Source organism: Tachysurus fulvidraco, chromosome 22 (genome assembly GCF_022655615.1).
Source record: "Tachysurus fulvidraco isolate hzauxx_2018 chromosome 22, HZAU_PFXX_2.0, whole genome shotgun sequence".
Classification (NCBI taxonomy): Eukaryota; Metazoa; Chordata; class Actinopteri; order Siluriformes; family Bagridae; genus Tachysurus; species Tachysurus fulvidraco.
This window is the reverse complement of record NC_062539.1, coordinates 6,474,103-6,496,448: the sequence shown is the minus strand read 5'-3', so window position 1 is coordinate 6,496,448 and position 22,346 is coordinate 6,474,103. Positions and strand designations below refer to the sequence as shown.

Sequence of the window (22,346 nt, the reverse complement as noted above, 5' to 3'; positions counted from 1 at the left end):
CCTTAGCCTAGACTTCCGTGTCCATGAACAATGTTTCAATCTCTTCAACATATGGGTGGTTTCTAGTCTCCGGTTTAGTGTGATGATTCTCAGGGCTACAAAGTAAGAGATATGAGTTAATAATGTAAAAATCAGTCTGACCTGTGTCAGAAATGCTTAAAATAAAGACAGATCTTACTTGATATGTTCATGACTGTGTAGACGATCTAAAAAAAAACAGAGACATCAGTGTTCATAGTATGTATCCTAGCACAAATAAAAGAAATGCCATCAGTCAGTGGGTAGTTTGAGACATACGGTTTGTGTCTGTGGGTACACGCTCGAGGTTTATGCTCCTGAGGAGACAGCAAGCTCCGCCCACAATCATCACGAACAGAAAGCAGCAGAGGACCACAGCAATGACCTCTATAGGTGTTGCTTCTAAATCTTTAAGATAATAAACCCCAGACCAGTGATCACTGTACTGAAAAATACTGAATAATAAAAATTCAGACTTAGACCCTTGATTTGCATAGTTCTGAATTCTGGTTCTGACTGCCTCATTGTGATACCTGGCAACAAATCCTTATTCAATTGGTCATCAGTGCGACTTCTGTTGTTAAAAAACTGTTCATGTTACAACGATACATCTTGTAATGCAGTATTTTGGATATTTTTCTCTTTCACACCACTGCTCTGCTCATATAAACACAGGTTTTATGACCTCATCATAATATCTTAACCTTTTTAGGCAACTTACATAAGAGCTCCACACAGACAACATTTCTTTAGAATTTTTGTAAGGAGTTCAAGCATCAGTGCTTTCTAACAGTCAGAGCTAAAACTGTAGCTTTAAATTTATTGTTTTAACATATTATTCGTATGTTCAAAATTTTTTTAATCAACTCACACTATAATAAAGGAACTTCTTTATGGTAAGTCTGTGGTTAACTTTAGACATGTTGCACTACCATGTAATATGAATGTGTGGCAAAAAAATAAAATAAAAAATACCTACACGAATCAGTATAACATTTATTAATCTGAGCTTACCAGTAAGTTCATATGTTGTAGCAGTGCTTGTTTTAAAGCGGGTTGTTGAATCTGGAATAACAAAACCATTAAAAATTGTTAATGACAATTTAAAAACACAATATAAGTAACACACGAGAAGTGTTATCTAAATAATGTGATGGATAATGTAATTACAATATAGCTCACGTGCTATAAATGCAAACATTTAATGGTGTTAGCTATGGGATGAGTTCACTATTTCATTCACTACCGAATTTTAATGAATATTACCTAGCATAATCAGTCATATCTAGCTTATGTTAACAAAGTGTTAGTTAATCTTTTATAGCCTGGCACATGACATTTTTCACAGAAAAGGGTGCCTTAAGAGATAAAATACAGATCCATATGCAGGTATAACATACTGTAAAAGGGGTTTTATTTAGGGAAAGAATAACCAATGGTAGAGACAACAGGGAACAAGCGACAACAGGGAACAAGTGACAACAGGGAACAAGTGGCAACAGAAAAAGAGACAAGGACTCAGCAAAAAACAGACACAAGACAACTGGTATAAATGAGGAGAGCAATCATTGAAACACAAGGAACAGGTGTGCAGAAAAGTGGACCGGATTAAGTATAGGGTGGGGCAAACACAGTTGATAAACAAAACAAAAACAAAAGCACATGGCACAAGACAAAACATCCCCTGAGTGTTCATACAGGCAAGCCCAAACTGTTCCTGTTCCTAACCAGAGGTGATGGGGATTACCAGGGTTTGAAAGTCAATGGAATAAAGATTCAGTCCTACCTATGGAGCTGTACAGATACTTGTTTGATTTCAAAAGCCATTGTAAACATTTTTTCCTAATTTGATCACCTGCTCATTCTCATCAATCAGACAAATCTCCAAAATATCACTTCAGCATCCAAGCAAGGAGGGTGAAAGCTAACAAATGCTTCCTCTGAGACAACCAGGTCGGTAGCCAGCATCACTTATCAAACTGTTGCTCATGTTGGAAAAAGATGTTGAGAGGAATGGACTATGTCTTGTCTTCTGCAAACATTAGCTCACAGGTTCCAGCTATTGGTTAGTGTCCACAGTGATTGACAGGTCACAGAGTGTATATCATTCCTCGCACTCAAAGATCACTCAGTCTTGGATAGCTGTGGTAAAGTAAGGATTTCAACTTTTGATCTTTTTATAACAGGGTGAACTCTTTTCTGTTTTCTTTAGAGCCCCAGCTCAGTTGATTGGAATATTGAGCCCAAACATACACATTGTACTGACATAAATTCTGTAGTTAAATTCTTTGTATATCATAACATAGAAAGCACACAACATTGCATAAGGAATTTTATTTATAGCAATGTTACACTCTTGACTGAAAAAAAAGGTTATTCATTGTCTTGCCGTGACCTTAAGGCATTTCTGTAGATGTTTATAGGAAGGGTTGGCTTGGCTTTTGAATGTAACCTGATCTCACCTGACATCTCCACCAAAACATCCTCACTCTCCACCCAGGATGAGTTAGAGTTGAAACTGTCCCTCACTCTACAGCTGTAATACCCCAAGTTCTCAGGGTTGATGTGTGTGAGAACTAGGAACTGGTCACGTTGGATAAAAGTAGGTGAATTGGAATCCAGGGGAATGGTGGAGCTGTTGAAGGACCATAGGAAGACAGGAAAAGTCCCTGTAGTGATCACACACTGGAGCAGGGCAGCTGCATGTACAGAGTCTAATCTGTGCAGATATTCCACTTTGACATGTGCAGTCCCTGTTACTGGAGCTGTGAAAAAATATACCCAAATGAATCATGTATAAATAAATAGTTAACATATTATATCTAAAATACATACTGTTACCCACCGACTTCTAGATTTACTGAGTTACTGAGAAGCTGCTGGATGTCATTCTTTGCTATGCACTGTACTGAACCTATATCCAGTCCTATTGTGACAGGCTGAGAAAACCAAGCTTCCAGTAAATCCACCTGCTGCACATCAACAAGCTTCCCATTCAGGAACAGCCGGAATGTCACTGGAGGGCTACCATAGGCCAAGCGACAACTGATGTTAGCATAGCAGCCCGAGCCATCATGGTAAACTGTAAAATACAGTCTGGGATCTGACAGGTATTCTGTAAACAGTTAAAAATGGGCATTATCATTGATAGCTAACGGATTCCAATAGACAGGTTTTAAGCTTTCAACATATGAACCAAGTAACTTTCTAACTTTCTTATGCATAAAGTATAAAATAATGAAATGAAGTAATGAAAACATTTACAGGGCATTCTGTTATAGGAAGAATAATCAACCGGATAGTGTGATGTGGGATATGAATATCACAAGTTGACTCTTTTGTATTTTATTTTGATTATTTATATTCCAATGACAGCATGGTCAAAAGTGTTTTATTCCACTTTATACCAATGCAGTTTGGTAATGATCATAAAATTTTGTTACTATACTTTTCAAAAAATTTAGACTTCTACACGTAAATAAAATAAATAAATAAATAAATAAATAAATAAATAAAAACAATGAACGACGCACGACCGCGTGACGTTTTACACAAAAGTGCGTATGACGTAGGAGGCGGACCAACACAACTGTAGCTAGAGCTTGAAAAAGCTCGCAGCTGTTTACAAATAAGTGGATATAATTCGTGCTTGTGCATGGTTTTAATAATTAAGATTTAATTACGCTTTGCAATGTCTGTCAACTATGCTGCTGGACTATCTCCCTACGCGGATAAAGGAATCTGTGGTCTCCCTGAGGTACCTGTTAGCATGTTAGCTATCGACTGTTAGCTTGGCTGAACCTCAAATGGCTCACTATTCAACTATGTAGGGCACTCAATAGGCTGCATACAACATTTCATGAGTATTATAGTGCACTTTACGTATGGAATACAAAGCCCAAGTAAGATTTGGCTTTTGTTTATTTGACCAAACTTGCTGGAACGGCTAACATTACTAACAATTACAGGAGAGTTAGCTAGTTAGCGTATTAGATAGTATTCAAGCACGGTAGAAAAATCACCAAATAAAATCCTCAGGTTATGGATTGTCTTAAATAACCATGTCCTACTATTTTAATAGCCAACTTTGCATTTACACGTTGTTGCTCTTTACAGACGTGCTAGCATTAAACAGTAATGCATTTGAATGATTGTTGTTGTTAGTCTGTACTGGTAGTTTGTTAAAACAACCGACACACACACACACACACACACACATAATGAAACCATGGCAAGAGCAAACAATGTATTCTTGTAGATTTATAAGACAAGTCAAGACGGTTTTTTTTGTTGTCATTGTAACTATATATAACTATGTATATGCAGTACATAGTGCAATGAAACAATGGGAGCTTCAGGAGCTTTATGCTACATAAAGACATCAATCTACATACAACAGCAAGGAACTGGGGATTAGTACATTCAGGGGTGCCACAAGCAATTCTGGGCCCTATGAAAGAAAATGAGACCGGGCCCCCTACCTACCACACCCATTTCGCACCAAACATACAAGTCTCTGGGGGCCCCAAAAGTGCGTGGGCCCTTAGAATTGTCCTAACTTTTCTGAGTACAATCACACAGTTTCACATAATGTGTGAAAGACAGTGAAGCACACACTACAATACACTACATTACAATACAGTAGTGCATGAAGAACAGCACCGACCCATATACAGGATCAGCAGGTTCAGGGCCAGATTTTTCTTCTATGTCTCACTAAACTTCACTTTCTGTAATCATGTCGCACTTCCGCTCTACCCTGTACATCCTGTTCCATCTTTTCTACCAGTTATAAATGTATATAACTGTAAAATCATTGCCTAGTCTAGTTTACCTCCATTTACCGTATGTATGTATATTATTTGTATATATTTTTTTGTATATTTCTTGGTCATATTTCTTGTGCATATAATGAGCACATTTGCAAAGCAGTTATAATTCTATATTTTTTTATTTATATACAAGTTATCGCATCTGTTTGGACAAAAGCTGTTGATCCATTTGTTTTGATCGCACACATTTTTCAATGCGCTCCTTCTGATACGCTTTTTCGTTCCTATAGCAGCACCTAATTCACTGGAGTAGTATGGCAAACTATTTACAGTGTCTTTTTATAACGAGGAGGCGTTTATTTAGCATTTATAGAAGGAGGAGTCTTATGTACAAGTCATATATGTGTGAATGAAACTGCTTTTTTTTTTCTTTTTTTTTACACTGCAGGTGTTCGATGATCCGGACGAGTTGCGAGCTAAAGTGGAGAATTTGGCTCAGTTGATCAGAGACTCGCAGTACATGGTGGTGCACTCGGGCGCTGGAATCAGTACCTCTACAGGCATCCCTGACTTCAGGTAACAGCTCCGTCTCCCTGCGTCCGGTCTTTACAGAACTGCTAGTACAAAAAAAATTTAAAAATGCAGCACAGAATTATTTTTATTTATTTTTTTTTTAATTTTTTTTTCAATCCTGGTCAAAACTAAAATTTAAAAAATTGTCGATTTAATTCTGTGTATGCAATTGAATTAGTCAAACTGCTAAGATATAAAAGGAACTCTAGAGGATTGTTGTTAGTCTCTACTGGTAGTTTGTTTAAAACAACCTAGAAATATCATTCGCCTTTTTTTTTTTTTTTCCAAACAAACTTCCTAGATGTTTCTTGAAAGAAAAAGAAAAATGACATCACGTTATACCATCAAAACCGATATACGTCCTCACACCATGGCAAGAACAAACAACGTATTCTTGCAGATTTATACGACAACTCAAGATGTTTTTTTTGGTGTCATTGAAACTATATATAACTCTTCCATCTTTTCTACCAGTTATAAATGTATATAGCAGTCAAATCATTGCCTAGCCTTGTTTACCTCCATTTACTGTATGTATGTATATTATCTGTATATATTTATTGTATATTCCTTGGTCACATTTCTTGTACATATGATGGACACATTTGCAAAGCAGTTATAATTCTATATTTTTAGACATACTGTACTGTTTATACTAACTAGCACCTAATCCTATGCACACACTTTTCTAATGCACGTACATACATTTAGATATTTATCTGAACTTATCTGTTCTTTTGCACTTCTGTTTTAAGTTTAAATGCCAGAAACGATTTATCCGAATCCAGCACATGTCAGTCTTATTCAGCCATTAGTAATAAAACACATATAGTGTAATTGCAGCGTAACTATAAACAGTATATAAATAAACAGAAAGCAGAATTTGATTACAAATCTGTTTAATGCCACGTAATTCCTCTGAAAACCACTAGAGTGAGATAGAGTGCCTCTGTACCTTCTGTAACGCAACTTTTCCAGCTCACAGAGGATCATTTTAGAGAACATGGAGGAATTTGTGTTTAACAGAAAACCGTATCTGACAGACAAACACAGACGCACCGATACACCGATGAACCAGGTTTCGATAAGCAAGATTATCGATATGATAATTGTACCTCAGTATCGATGTATTACCGGTTTGTTTTGGTTTCCGATTTTAGACGTTTTTAACGATCTCGAGAGGGTTTTTGTAAGAAAAGAAAATCCGATGCATTAATACATAACAAACATGGCTGACTTTGATGTTACGGAATAGACATGCTGTAGGTTTTGTCTTCGTTATTACATTTAATGTACTACTAATGTGAAAATAAAGTTAGCCTCTTGATTTGTTTAGAAATAGTAACCTGCTGTTACTATTCTACTATTCTGTGTAAACTTGACGTGTGAAAGTTGCATGAGATCACATTCACACCAACATCTATGCCATGGTTAAAGTCACCGAGATCACCACTGACTTCATTTTGATGGTTGATATAAATATTAATCGAAGGTCTTGACCTACAGCTGCATGATGCTATACGTCGTGCTGCTGCCATGTGATTGGCTGATTGGATAACTGCATGAATGAGTTGTGAGGAAGTGTCCTACGGCGTCAGGACGGCGAGAGAAGCTGCTTGTTTTGCCTCAGTGTTCTAACAGTTAATATTTAATAGGAGCAATTAAGTCTCAAATGGAGGGGTCCTTAGGTGACCTGAGACATGGCAGGCTATACTACACACACACACACACACACACACCAATCTCCTACCAAATATACACACAAGATCCTGAGGCAAACAGAAAACAAACCCACAGGGCTGTGCACAAATATAGACCTGAGAAAAGATTCTTAAGCAAGCACACACACAGGGAGTGTTTTCTGAAGCAAGCATAACACAAACACACACAGGGTTCTAAACCACTTTTATTCATTCTCTCTCGCTCGCTCTCTCTCTCATACACACACACATGTTAAAATTATATTAATGCTAACATAACACACGCACACACTCATATACAGACATGTTTAAAAAAGAATCTTAATGTAAACACTACAAACACACACACAGACACACACACACACACACACACACACACACACACACATATATAGATATGTTTAAAAAAGAATGTTAATGTAAACACTACACACACACACACACACACACACACACACACTCATATACAGATATGTTTAAAAAAGAATCTTAATGTAAACACTACACACACACACAGTTTATAATTCTAACACACACAGATATTCAGAGACGTGGAATCCCCCCACCGCTCCCCACCACCCTTAGGCAAACCCTTGACACAAACATGTCTTCAAACCACATTCAATACACCTTAGGCTCCAATCTCCAGCGCCGTTAGAGGAAACGGTTTTGTCGGACGTCTGAAGCAGCATAATGCTTAAAGGCAAACGAAAGTAGGTCACAAACATGGCATACATTTGTGTTATCGGCTTTCCGCAAGACTAAAAACCGAATAAACCCAAAGCCGCGAGTGAAAGCTCATCTTTATATAGAGATGATTATTTGGCATGATTTTATATGGGATGAGGTCTGGAGCATTTATATGTAGTGGGATGTTGTGTAGTCTGAACCAGTTTACCTGAATGTAGCCGGAAGGCTCAGAAATCTCCGTGTACTCTGAGCGATCCTAGTCTCTTTCTCCGAGCCCGATCCTGAAGCGGTGTTTTATCGGCCGTCGATACCGCGGCACTATAGAAGCCTCCATTCTCTCTATTCACTTTGACAGCAGTTCCAGCTGTGGCGGTCATGTGTATACAATCGCTCAATAAAAGCGGTCTGTTCTGTGAGATGTTTATTTAGCACAGAGTTGTAAAAAGTCTCAGAACTTTCTCTCGAGCAGACATAAAGCTCTTTAAGTTTTCTGTCACCAGAAAGTCTTCAGGATGGTGGGTTTTTCTTTAACACTTTCTGCTTTCTTGGTAATATGACAATCTGTGGGTTGAAGCTGGTGAGGGAACTACGTGAAACATCTTTGTAAGTGTTTCAAGGAATGAGGACACAGGAAGTGGGTTTCGAAAAGTGTGTGTTGACTTTTTATCTTTTTTTCTTCCTGTGTACCAGGCCAGTTTTCAGTGCCATGTTCAGGAAACAACACACACACCCAAACATCTCTTTCCTCTCGCACACTCATTATCCCCCGTCTAGGAATTACTTGTTTTTTCCTTGACTCCGCCCTCTATTCCTAAGTTCACGTCGCAAGTTCAGTGTTCTTCAGCAGGTCTCCACGTCGCATGTTCAGTGTTCTTCAGACCTGAATCCAGTAGAACTCCTTTGTAATGTTATAGAACTGGAGATACACAGCATGAACACATGCTCCTGAGAAATCTGCAGACATTCCTGGACCAGAATCTCAAAGAAATGTTCACATCCTCTTGAATCCATGCCATGAAGATTGTTTTGAGTACGAGCCCATGTTCCTAATTAAGTGTCATTTATAATATTTCTGTTAGTTCTCTCTCTCTCTCTCTCTCTCTCTCTCTCTCTCTCTCTCTCTCTCTCTCTCTCTACTCTCTTCTTTAAACATGGCACCAAAAAGGGGCTTTTAGTTCATTTTTATACTTAACAAGTATTAAAAAAAGTTCTAGTGGTGTTAAAGAGCGTTATAAACCCTACCGATGTTCACAATACGTACTCTAATCGAATGAGAAATCCGCCTCGGTCTCCTTCTCAGCCTTAACTACCATCTCTTCATTCTATCTTTTTTGTTTTAGCCTCTTTTATTCCTCCATCTTTTTGTTTCTCCCTATCTCATTTCTCCTCGCCGCGGTCGCTCCGCTTCTTCTGCCTCCTGCCGTTACGCTCAGAAGCTGACATGAGAAAGGCAGTCTGCATGCACGATCAAGAGAGGACGCATGAAAAGGAGCAGCGTCTCTAAAAACAGCCTCAGTTCTAACTGCCAAGTGTGTCATTAAGGACAAGGTCTTTTTTTTTTTATTATTTAACATCACGGTACAGTCTTCAGTTCTCTGTAACATGCCTATAGTTAAATCCCTTATGTTTTATTTATATAGTGAATTTAATGTTTTGCTGGCTCTATCAATATCTCTATCCTATCAGGATCGATACGAGTCACTGGTGACATTAAACCGTAGTAAAAATCTAAAGCACCATGATGTATTTTTCCCGCATAAGTTCACTCATACCAGCACCACTCATCCGATTGGGTCCCGTGAGAGAGCTGTCAAAAGGTCAAAAAGAACAACGTATTGCAAAATACTACACCTTCTTAAGAACAGCAATGTTTGTGTGGCACAACAGAAGAGGGTTGGTCTTTTTTGTTAGAAGATTGACGTTCAAAGCCAGAAGATACAATAGCAAAGTGTGGTCCAAGAGAGTCCAAGAGAACATGCTCTCTGCTCCCTGTGCTCTCTGGGAAAGATCGGGAACATACTTTCTCCGGTCACAGGTATCTGAGAGAGCATGTTTAGATATGAGAATATCTATCTATTTATCTATCTGTCTATTTTCACCTAATACGTATGCATCCGTACAATCCAACAACCGACCTAAAGAGCTGACAACGGAGATTCCTTTCGATAAATCGTATATATTAAAAGTCGTAGTTGATGTAGCTCGTTACGGTAACTCTTACATTTTCCACTTGCACTAGAACCGTCAGCGTCTTTGTTTAATCGATTATTAGAACGCAGCCTACATAAAAATCTCGGAATTATTGACCGATCGAATCTGAGAATTCGATAGAGCTGTGGCATAATTTCAAAATTCGTTCAAGTTTCCAATTTTTTTATTTATTTAATGTGTTCTTTACCTTGTCGAAGAAAAGGGTTGAGAGAGAGAGACACAGACAGACAGACAGACAGAGAGAGACAGAGAGAGAGAGACAGACTGTCTCTCTCTCAGACAGACTGTCTGTCTCTCTGTCTGTCTGAGACAGAGAGAGAGAGACAGACAGACAGAGAGAGAGAGACAGGCAGACAGACTGTCTGTCTCTCTGTCTGTCAGAGAGAGAGAGAGACAGAGAGAGAGACAAAGAGACAGAAAGAGAGGGAGAGAGAGAGACTTCATTCTATTCCAGCAAATAAGCAAAAAGAAATTTGTCTTGAATTAGCCTAGAATATTCTATATTTGTGCTGAGGGGGAAAACTTCTAAAATGTCTAGTGCAGGAAGGACACACAGACCCACTTCTATAAACGCTGACCTAGAAATGTGTGTGTGTGTGTGTGTGTGTGTGTGTGTGTGTGTGTGTGTGTGTGTGTGTGTGTGTGTGTGTTCTCCCGCAGAGGCCCGAAAGGTGTGTGGACGATGGAGCAAAGAGGAGAGAGCCCTCAGTTTGACACTACTTTTGAAGACGCTAAGCCGAGCGTAACTCACATGGCCCTGCTGCAGCTGCAGAGGTCTGGCTACCTCAAATACCTCATCAGCCAAAACGTGGACGGCCTTCACCTGCGCTCGGGTTTCCCCAGGTAAACAACAGCACTAACACTCGACCCCTCAGAGCTGTCGAATTCTCAGAGCTGATTGATGAAGTTGTCTTTTATTTGTTTTTTTTTATTGCTCTGTCTCTAGTTCTAGCTTCCAGAAAAGAAATCACAGCTTTATGTTAATGCACTCGTTCTAATAGCATTGCGTTCTACAGGAACAGGTGAAGAGGAGGGTCGGAGGGGGTGGAGAAAAGGATAGGTGTAGAAGACAGTAGTGAGAGCAGCTCTGCTGCATGGGTTAGAGACTGTAGCAGTGAGGAAAAGACATGAGGCAGAGATGGAGGTAGCAGAGATGAGGGTGTTGAGGTTCTCTTTAGGAGTGACGAGGATGGACAGGATTAGGAAGGAGCACATCAGAGGGACAGCTCAGGTTGGCACAAAGACAGAGAGAATAGACTGAGATGGTTTGGACATGTACTGAGGAGGGAGATGGTTATATTGGTAGAAGGATGTTGGAGATGGAGCTGTGAGGTAAGAGGTCAAGAGGGAGGTCAAAGAGGAGATATACGGATTTGTTAAAAGAGGACATGAAGGTAATAGAGTTAGGAGAAAACAGACAAGTCGCTGTAGCGACCCCTAACGGGAAAAGCCGAAAGTCGAGGAAGAAGCAGAAGGAGAGTAACCGCTTACGCTTGGACTTGAATATCGACCACTGCATGCAATCTAAGGTTAATAAGAAACACATAAAAAAAGTAACGGTTGTTAAAGTGAAGCTCTGTGTAAGGAGACATTTATTTAGTCCCCCATGTCAGGATTTAGTAGTAGGAGAGGTTTATATAGATGCTTTATAGATACTGTAACAGGATCGAACTCATTTCACAGACGGTCAACAGTAAGAGTTTATCATTCTATACTGCATGGAATATTGGCCAATTTCTCTGATATAAAATGAGTCATACAGCACGACAGGGGGATGTGATTCATCCAAATGTGAGTCAGTTACTGATTAGATGAGCACCTCAGTTCCTGTCAGCACTTACATTATAAATACTGTTAAAAAAATGCTCTTTTTTTGTTCTTGCAAAAACAGAATACTTTTCCTAACAGAACACTTCACCATTTACTATTATCACGAGTCTGTAGATCATTAAGTAGAGCTTTAGGATGAGGATCCACTATACATTACCCTGTTACTATAGAAACCACAACTCCACACCATGCAGTTACTGGGAAATAATTAACCTCTGGGTTATAGCAGTAACTCATGTAACCTCATGTTGGGATTCAACAACACAAAAACGGAGACAAAAAGAATGTTTAGTGTAATTTAACGGAATAATGAAAGGACTACGTGTGTTCGTACACTCCTGCGTCTGCTCTGTGTTTGAGAGCACGTGCTGTTTCTAGTCTTTTCTTTCTCAGCTTTAGCGCTCGTGTGTGTGTGTGTGTGTGTGTGTGTGTGTGTGTGTGTGTGTGTGTGTGTGTGTGTGTGTGAGTGAGACACATGACTCATCCAGAGATGCAAATCAGAATGTGATAGATTTAGAGTTGATGTGTTTTGACAGCTCTCATCACTCAGATCACAGCTCTGCGTTTCACATTTCTGATATGCACACGATCTCGTGATTAGCGCTGCTCAGACCCCGCGGTTCTCCTCCCAGGTCGCAGTTAACTGTGCCGATCTCGTGATTATAACTCCACAGGTATAAATCATCTCAAAACCCAAGTGTCCTCCGAGGGCCAGGTCTTCGTCTGAACGCGTTAACATGCTGAAGTGCGTTTGTGATGAGGACGAGACGAATAGAAGCTGTCAGATGTTTGTCTTTTTTATAGCTGTCTGAACCACCTCTCTTACCTTTTTAACTCTCTCTCTCTCTCTCTCGAGGCGAGAGCGAGAGAGCGCTCGAGTTAGCGAGGGGTTGTCAGAAGTGTGAGCACGAACGAGCATCCGCTGTGGGTAGCAGAGAGAGAGAGAGAGAGAGTGAGAGAGAGAGAGAGAGAGAAGAGAGAGAGAGAAGAGAAAGAGAGGAGGGTGAGAAAGAGAGAGAGAGGGAGAGGAGAGAGAGAGAAGAGAGAGAGAGAGAGAAAGAGAAGAAAGGGGAGAGAGAGAGAAGAGATGAGAGCGAGAGAAGAGAGACGAGCAAGCCACTGCGCGGAGGGGGGAGAATCAGAGAGAGCGGCGCGCGAGGGAGAGAGGGGCGGAAGGCAAGTAGCAGCACTTCCACACCCCACACCCCCCCTTTTTTTCAGGGACCGATTATCCGAGCTTCATGGAAACATGTTCGTGGAGGAATGTGAGAAGTGCGGCAAGTGCGTATCTGTCTTTGGCCTTTTCTCTTCATCGGTGCATGTCGACTTCTGTCTTTTCTCCTCTCTCTCTCTCTCCCGCTGAGATTCACTTTCGTGTTTTCTCGCTCACCATCCTACTCTCCCCTGCTGTCTGCTCGTCTCCTTCCTGCCAGCACCTAATCCCTGCATGGATCTCTAACTCTCCTGCTGATATTTTATTATTAGATATTTTAATATATAGTAGAATATTCTTTCTGTCTTCTCTTTCCCTTCTACATCTCTTTCCTTCACTTCCTTCTGCCTTTTTTCCTAGAAACCATTTATTCTTCATTATTCTTCACAGTAGATGGTTAGACTCGATGGAACTGGCATTTTAAAAGCTTAAAAATGTATAAAATAAAATACTAGCAAATATCCGCTCAAATGATTTGCTGTTTATTATTATAGGATTAAACATATTTAAACCTAGGCTTCATTTAACGTTTTTTTGGTTAAGCTTTACACTGACCGTATTTTCCGCACTATAAGGCGCACCGGATTATAAGGCGCAGTCTCAGTTACGGGTCTATTTCTGTACTTAACCCATACATAAGGCGCACCGGATTATAAGGCGCATGCTAAAACATACGGTCTACAAAAAAAAGGTAACGGAAGCAAAACAGTGAGTTTAGTTGAACTTTATTCCACTATTTAACACACACACATTATTTTTTAATCAGTCTTCTGCCACAAATCCACCAAAGTCCTCATCTTCTGTGGCTGAATTGAACAGCTGAGCAATTTCGCCATCAAACATGCCAGGTTCCCTCTCATCATTGTCGGAGTCAGTCTCGTTGCCAGGTGGCTGTTCAGCAATGATGCCGGCTTTCGCAAAAGCTCAGACAACAGTTAAAGCAGATACCTTAGCCCAGGCATCCACAATCCATTCACAAATGGTGGTGTAACTCACCTGGCGCTGCCTCCCAGTCTTGGTAATGGTGTGTTCGCTGTCCGTCTTTACACATATGTCCAGCGGTTGGAGCGGTTGTGCCTCGTAAGCATGTCTCTTCACTGGTGCCATTTTCAGGGGTCCTTAGACAAACAAATGTTGTTTTGCAACAGACCGGTAGTATACCTACCGGAGGCGTGGTGCAGGTAAGCATACATACTGTAAGTATTACGTAATGTTCTCTGATTGGTTTATCGCTGCCAGCGTACGTAGTGTATGTATTACGTCCCTGTGTCAGCGGGAAACGGTCCGACAGTCAATCGAGCGGAGCGCTTTCCAAAGTCACACAACATTTTTACAGATTTTGGAACTCAGTGAAAATTTAAGGCTCTTAGGCGCGCCTTATAGTGCGGAAAATACGGTATTTGTTCTGTTTCGTAGATTATTATTTTTATTTTTAGAAATATGCTTAAAAATCTTAATAATGTTTAATAATAATAGTTGGTTCATATTCTTATAAGACATTAGATAAGTTAGGTTTCAAGATATTATCACTTTTTCCATGTAAACAACAACAGAGAGAAAAATGATATTACAATAATGTACTTATTTATTTCTTTTATTACACTTTAAATAGTGTGTAATAGTAATAACTTCAACGTAGACAGATAGCTTATTTCGTTCAGTCTACATTTCCCTCTGCATCATTCTGCTCTTAATTAGTCTTCATCCAGCCCGGTCATATCAGCACTCAGACAGAAGTTGTTGTTGTTGTTTAAGACACAGTTCCCCTGAAGGCTGATTTTAAGAGCCTTGCTCGGGGTTACTCAGCTAGCCAGTAGCGTGTATCCGCTTGTTTACACCTTCGTTCCCCGGGCAGCTGGACGTCCGCCTGCAGCTCCGTCAGTCAGGGTTTCTGAGCTGGCATTAACATGCAGAGCTGTATGCTTTATTTTTTATACTTTATACACACCGGCATTCAAATCACTAAGCAGTTCATCAACAGCCCAGTTGTGCTTTGTTATCTTTAACATTAATGCTTTATCTGAATTTATTATGATCCAGCTACGATCACCAGGCTTAGCAGAGGGATGTAATCTTTATCGTTTATATGATAAAATGGAATATCCCTTAATCTGTAAGTAAGTCCGGTGGTAAAGCCTTGCAGCTAAACTTGCAGCTCAATAAGATGTTTTATGATACAAGTAGTAACACACTCCAGTCCATGATCACAAGTTTATTAACCTGTTTAACCCCAGGCCTATTTTTAAGCCTTTTGTTTACGCTCAATTTAAAATGAGTAAATCTTAAAAACTACAAGGAGTATTTGAATAATTCTGGTACTTAGAATGAAACACAGCAGAAATATCAATACAAAATAATAATTGGTGGTTCGTGTTGGAATCGTGTTTTGTTTAGTCTTACAGCTGAGCTTGTGTAGATACATTCAGGCTTTGTATGCTTAAGAAAGGATTTATAATTTCTGTCCTGGTGGAAGAGGTGAGAAGTATAAGCATATTTACAGAGTCTGGCAGGTGGGTGGAGTGTATGCAGAGGGTTCTTAAGGAAGAACAGCAACTGAAAAGGAGAGGTAGAGGTAGAGATGATGTATTATTTCGATTGAAGGGAAAACTGTAACCAACAGCTGGTTCAAACTGGTTCTAAAAAAACAAAGAGGGTGACATAAAATAAGCCATCACAACTTTCACAACTTTATCGAGGTGTTGAACGTTCTGGAAAGTCTGAGAGTTAGTCTGTGTTCTCAGCTGAGTTACCCGTGTTCTCTCTCTCTGTCTCGCTCTCTCTCTCTCGCTCTCTCTCTCTCCATGTATTCATGCATTTATTTTTTTACTCTTTTATTATTTACATTCTTTCCAAACCACTTTTTTTAAACGATCGTTAGATTCTGTGTAGCGTCAGCCGTTTGAGTTGTTACTATTGAAACAATAACTACAGAATTACAAAAACAATACACACGCTCTGACCAATCACATTCGTGCTGTGCTATAAACAACCTCGGTGTAGAATCCAAATAAACCTCAGAGGTGTTTTCTTCAAGTTCTTTAAGTGTGGTGGTTGTACGTTTGTGCGGAAAATAAAGTTTTGTTGATTTTTGCCCTGTGTGCTAGACGCAGTCGTTCCTCGCTGCTCAGTAGAAGTCATTAGAGCGGTCTTCCTTTTACTGTGAAGTCCTTTTCAATTGTTCTTACTTTTTATTAAATGTGTTTAAATGTGTCTGTGTTTAATTGCCACCGGGCTTATTTAATATGAGTTTCGAGCATTCGAGTCTAGACAAGGTCACTGCAGTGTGGGCTTTGTGATTTTGCAGGCAGTATGTGCGCGAAAAGGTAATTGGGGTCATGGGTCTGAAACCCACAGGGCGCTACTGTGAAAGCACTCGCTCCAGAGGACTCCGAGCATGCAGGTGAGTAGGTTCGTGTGTGTGTGTGTGTGTGTGTGTGTGTGTGTGTGTGTGTGTGTGTGTGTGTGTGTGTGTGTGTGTGTGTGTGTGTGTGTGTGTGTGTGGTTCGATGTATTTGATATGTGTTTGCTTGCTTTTTGGCAGAGGGAAGCTGATCAGCACTATTCTCGACTGGGAGGACTCGCTTCCTGAAAGAGATCTGCACCGTGCAGATGAGGCCAGCAGGTTTGTCTGTGTCTGTCTGTGGGTGTGTGTTTGTCTGTGGGTAGTAGCCTAGGTTATGAGTTCAATCCCAGGTCTAACAAGCTGCCACTGTTGGGGCCCCTGTGCAAGGCCCTTAATCCTCAATTGCTCAGTTGAGATAATGTAAGTCACTGCAATGTCTGTGTGGGTGTGTCTTTGTCTGTCTCTGTGTCTTTGTCTGTCTGTGTGTCTTTGTCTGTCTTTGTGTGTCTTTGTGTCTTTGTCTGTCTGTGTCTTTGTCTGTCTGTGTGTCTTTGTCTGTCTGTGTGTCTTTGTCTGTCTGTGTGTCTTTGTCTGTCTTTGTGTCTTTGTCTGTCTGTGTGTCTTTGTCTGTCTGTGTGTCTTTGTCTGTCTGTGTGTCTTTGTCTGTCTTTGTGTCTTTGTGTGTCTTTGTGTCTTTGTCTGTCTCTGTGTCTTTGTCTGTCTCTGTGTCTTTGTCTGTCTCTGTGTCTTTGTCTATCTTTATGTCTTTGTCTGTCTGTGTGTGTGTACAAACCCAACACCAGAGGTCCCTTTCCTTCCTTGGTGGAAAGCAGTAACATTTATAGTGACTAGTTTTCTAAACACGATATTATACGGCATGCAATTCAGGTGTTTGTTCTGCTTTAATCTGAAATCTTATTTTATTTCTTTAGAAAATTTTATTTGGGATTTCTTATTCCTTTATGTAAATACTTCCCATAACAATAATAATAATACACAAGCAGCTTCCTGCATGCACTATAAAGTTTGATATAGTTGTCTAGACACACGTTTACTTTGTGAGTGAAGGCCACCAAAATGTTATGGTTTGGAAATTTTGAAGCTGGAAATTCAAATATGAGTGGAAAAAATTTGGAATATTACAAAAAATAATAGCTTCGGGCACGCCGCTTTAAAATCAGCTAGCATTGGGTCCAAAAACATTTTTTTTATTCCTGCTCATCTCAACCTAGTCACACTTTTGGAATTACACTGCGCTCATCCGAGATTCACAGAGCAAAGGTGGTGATTGGATGTGGAAAAAGCTTACACAGTGTAACTCCTGACCTCTATTCGAAGTGCACTGTGTGTGTGTGTGTGTGTGTGTGTGTGTGTGTGTGTGTGTGTGTGTGTGTGTGTGTGTGTGTGTGTGTGTGACTGACTTATATAAATGTGAGGTCATTGAGATGAAAACTCTCTTGACCCAGTAGAACCTAAATTTTACATAAGCACGCGTGTGTGTGTGTGTTCGTGCGTGCATTTCATTCTGCAAGCAGTTCAGCCAATACATTTCAATTTTCATGCAACAGAATGATTAATTTCAGGCGTGTGTGTGCGCGTGTGTGTGTGCAGGCGAGCTGACCTGGCCCTTACTTTGGGTACGTCTCTTCAAATTAAGCCTAGTGGTGACCTGCCTCTTCTGACCAAACGTACTGGAGGCAAAGTGGTGATAGTGAACCTGCAACCAACCAAACATGTGAGTTACACACACAGAAACACCTTGCTAGTTAAAAACTTACATCTGGTGTGATCCAATGAATAAAGTTGTCTATCGGGCCATTGAGTGGTCAGCCGCTCTTATTGGCCAACCCCAAATTTTGGGCTCACTTTTGCCAGCCTGCCCTTTTGCCATGTGCTCTCTAGCTACTCACAACAGACATGGTGCTGTACCGGCGCTGTCCGTTCAGCACCACCACAGTAATATCAGGAGGAGCAACAGAATGTCGGCGGTGGCTCTAATGTCACAGCCAATACTCTCAAACTCTTCTGGGGTTTTTCCAGCATATTTGAACTCCACCACCTCAGTCTGTAGGTTGGCTGCCTCCATGAGTTCTCATCTAAATCGATTAAGCATCTGTAAAGCTGTAGTTTGACAGATTTGCGCTACATCCCCCTTTTTTACTCAATCCCCTCACGCTGCAACAGTTTAACTCTTTATCCTTTAATCCTGTTATAAGTGTAGCACCTATTTATGATCGATTCATTTTTCTCACCGATTTAGAAGAGTTTTTACGTCACGCCACAGCTTGCTGTTGCAGCAAAAAGTCCATGTTGGATTCGTTTGCGGCTAATCTCATCCGACACTGAGAAGTATTACACGACATGAGTGATATGTGTGTTTCTAAATGTGGCTCCTAGATGTTTTACTGATAAACAACACTGGACAGTTCATTCACGCTCACACCCCGTGTAGAATGACTGGTTAGGGGAGGAAATGCACCGTTTCTGCTCTTCCTAGATTTTGAGTAGATGTGTTAATGTGTATGAGTAGAGTAACTGTCTTCACTGGGAGGGGTTTAAACACATTTTTTTTTCCCTCTCAGAAGTGATTTTACTGATCCAGTTGCACTTTTTGTTTTGATGCATTATTTCAGGACAAGCATGGCCACATGATCATCCATGGTTACGTGGATGAAGTCATGGGTCAGCTGATGAAGCACTTGGGCCTAGAGATCCCGGAGTGGGCGGGGCCAACGCTGTGCGAATCCTCAGGTGGTGACGCAGACATCCTGCCCTACGGCACCTGGAAAAAAGAAGTGAAGATCGAACTGAAGATAGAGGAAAAGAAAGAACCTGCAGTGAAGAGGAAAGCGCCAAAGAAGGACAGTGATGGAGGAGTCAAAAGAGAGGAAGATGTTGAGGAAGAAAAGATTCCATGTAAACACAAGGGTATAGGAGACAGTAGATCAAAACCAGTCAGTGAGCTTAACAGAGTGGATGAGAAATCTGGGACTGAACTCTGCTCTTCGTCTGGGGGTCAAGCTAAAAAGCTACGGATTGACACTCCATCCACATAGAACTTTTGTTTGGTTTAGGGTTTTTTTCTTTGTCTTAGGAAACTCGGTGCAAAAAAAAAACAGCAATCCAATCTCAGGCAGGTTCTTTATCACACATCTCCTCACAGCCAGGATGTCTTAAACCTGGATTTTACACTTTTACCTTTTTTTTCACTGGAAAAAGAAATCAAACAATTTCAGAATTCTTGAGATTTGGACACACAATGTAACATCTTCACCGATGTGCTATCACGTCTACTGACACATCAATGTACTGGTGAGGTCAGAAAACATAAAACGTAAAAAAAAACCCAAAAAAAAAACAACGAAATAAAAACTTTAAAAGGCTTCAATAGCAGGATGATGCGGGTGGCAAAATGTCTTCAGACAGCAGGATGTACAGTAAAAGCTACAAACTTTATAGCTAAAAGCTATAAACTGTAAAGGAAACAGGCCAAAACATCATTATTACCTCATAATGTTTTATTTTATTTTTATTTTTTATCTGCAAATCAAATAAAACAAAATTGAAAACTTAAAAATAGTAAAATGTACCTAGGCTTAATCTTCTATTTGTATTATTGTAATCTTATAAGACATAATAGATACGTTTTACTAGATTGAAGATATCATGGCTGAGGCATCATGTTAAGATTGTAATGTGAGCATTAAAAAAAAAGGCTGTTAAGTTTTTTAAGCCTGCTCGCTGATGCAGCTTTGGATCAAGTGTAAAGTTTACTCTGACGTGTGAGGGAGTCTGATCAGCCATGTTTAAATAACTAAACCCACAGCATTCGCAGCGTTACAGCTCCCACTGCAGCCTCGCCCGAAAACAGCCGTGATGTGCAGTAGTTTTATTTAATCTCATTTTTATTATTATTATTTTTTTTTATGCTGTACTTGTGTTCTGCCGTGTAGCAACATGTTCACGTGATCAAGGCTACTTAAGACTATAGGATATTTATGTTCCTACCACAGGGTTTTTCCTCGGTCAAAATTGGTCTTCGGTGGTGGCGGCTGACCGACATGGTCATCCACACAAAGCGTAATTTTAGTGTCATTTTTAAAATAATAGTGTAATTTTTTTTACCATATAAAATGTAATAAAATTTGCAGCTAGCTAGCAACAGCTTGCTTTGTGCTTTGATCTAGTTTCATCTCACTCCAGTCTAAAATAAAAAACCTTAAACTAAACGATTTTATAGGTAATTTACTACACATTGTCATAGGCTTATTCAGACTGTGCATTATTAAGGCTAAATTTTACTAAACACTCTTGCTAAATGGGGTAAGCACACTTTCTCATTTCAGATGTAAATGTTCTTCTAAGAAGTAATGATTTGTTATACACCGATTCAGATTCATTATAATGAATCGGCTCAAAGGAGTCATTAGGTCGCAAATCGGACTTTAGCGGACGTGTTGTGTGGGAATCCTGGCTGTTAGGACATCGCGAAAGCCTCTCCAAACAAACAAAAACAAACTCTCTCGTTCTCTCCCTCACTCCATCAGTAGCCTGCTTTACTCACAAAACCCAATTATAGATTGGGACAAAAAGTCGGAATTCATTCAGTCATTTTTTTTTTTAAAACGTCTGCTTCCAAGCTACAAAGTAGGGAAAGACACAGACGCCTCCGTGTTTGTCTGTTATTAGCAACAAGAGCGCCAGGAAAACCAACAAGGTCATAAATTTAACCAGTGAATCAGCCTGTATGTTGGTTGATCCAAAACACAATCGATGTTCCTTGATGAATTCAGAATTCCTACGTAAAAATTCTTAGTTGAAAGGGTTTTTTTTTTAAAATTTTTTTATTTTTTATAAGAGGTTGGGAATCACGAGTTACGACCTCTAATTATATACTGAATTTGTATGTGCAGCTTCTGAAAAGTAGAAATCAGCCTGTGAGTGTGCTTGTGCCAGGACTGATTTGATCTCCCACTCCAGGAATTACAGGGATGTTACTTACTCTAATAAACATCATTGATCCTTAGCTGGAATTATGAGATAGTGTGACAACATTTACGCAAAAACATATGAAGTGCAAATCTCTGTTAATATTACGATATTTATGAAACTCAGCAAAAGCAATAATGAGCAACAGGTTTAATCTCCACGTCCTCCGTATTGGCTGTGTTTTGGTTTGTATAGTTTACACCACTTTTATTTCCATGCTCCTGGTTCCTTCATTAGGATAAAACCACAAACCAGGAATAATATTGTTATTGTGTAAGAAAGTTCCATAAAGCTCCTCAAGAGATTCTTGACACAAAATGTACCTGCTGAAAATGAAAAACTTTGGAGGCCAGATTTAAGGATGTGTCCTGTGATCCTATTATTGCGTGACATGTGTGACGGTCTACACAAGCTTTTCTTGCACACCACACAATAACCAGACTGCATCAAGTCTGAATTTCCTTCCAGTGACTGTTTACTAAAAATATTGTGATTAGATAGGATCTTTTTTTTTTTTTTTTTTTTATAACCAGCCACAAGTTTGGAAATAAATGTCTTTAAAAAAAAAAAGTCAATTGATGTCTTGGTTAGACTGAATTGAAGTCTTTGTGTGTTTGCCTACGAATTTAATTTAGCATAGAGAATTTAATCTGGCTGAAGTAAAACTCAACCACAAAACAGCCGTGTGATTTCAATCAAAACTATTGTGAGCTGTTTTCAAGCTGTTTTTTAACAAAGGAAAAGGCGTGCAGCTTTTCCCATTATAGGCACACACACACGCACAAACACACACACAGCCAGTGTGGGGTCAGATTGGCTGCAGTGCTGTCGAGCAGCGTGGCAGATCTGAGTGTGTAGCTGGCTCCGTTTCACAGAATTCATGATTGTTAGCTGCTGTGATGAACGATTACTGACATGAAGAACACTTTGTCTGGAGATTTCATCACAATGGGACAGCTTTTATACTGTAAAAGATCCAAATTCCATTAAAATGTTTTTTGATTTCA

The 22,346-nt window shown here is 39.8% G+C and overlaps 1 protein-coding gene and 1 long non-coding RNA gene across 3 annotated transcripts; one reads left to right on the top strand and one right to left on the bottom strand.

Moving 5' to 3' along the window:
• On the bottom strand, nt 1–8,454 carry LOC113645340. The gene is made up of 6 exons (XR_007139119.1): nt 7,962–8,454; nt 2,864–3,133; nt 2,481–2,783; nt 1,033–1,083; nt 179–206; nt 1–95 (listed from the first exon to the last, which is right to left on the bottom strand). It is a non-coding gene; the product is annotated as an uncharacterized LOC113645340 (long non-coding RNA).
• On the top strand, nt 3,565–22,346 carry sirt6 (sirtuin 6). Of its 2 annotated transcripts, XM_027150779.2 has the most exons (8): nt 3,565–3,775; nt 5,239–5,366; nt 10,625–10,807; nt 13,016–13,075; nt 16,312–16,407; nt 16,549–16,629; nt 17,962–18,085; nt 18,984–22,346. In XM_027150779.2, exons 1-8 carry the CDS (start codon nt 3,710–3,712, stop codon nt 19,404–19,406), a joined length of 1,161 nt encoding a protein of 386 aa, XP_027006580.2. In that variant the 5' UTR covers nt 3,565–3,709; the 3' UTR covers nt 19,407–22,346. The 2 variants fall into 2 exon arrangements, with proteins under 2 accessions (XP_027006580.2, XP_027006581.2); XM_027150780.2 differs by lacking the exon at nt 13,016–13,075.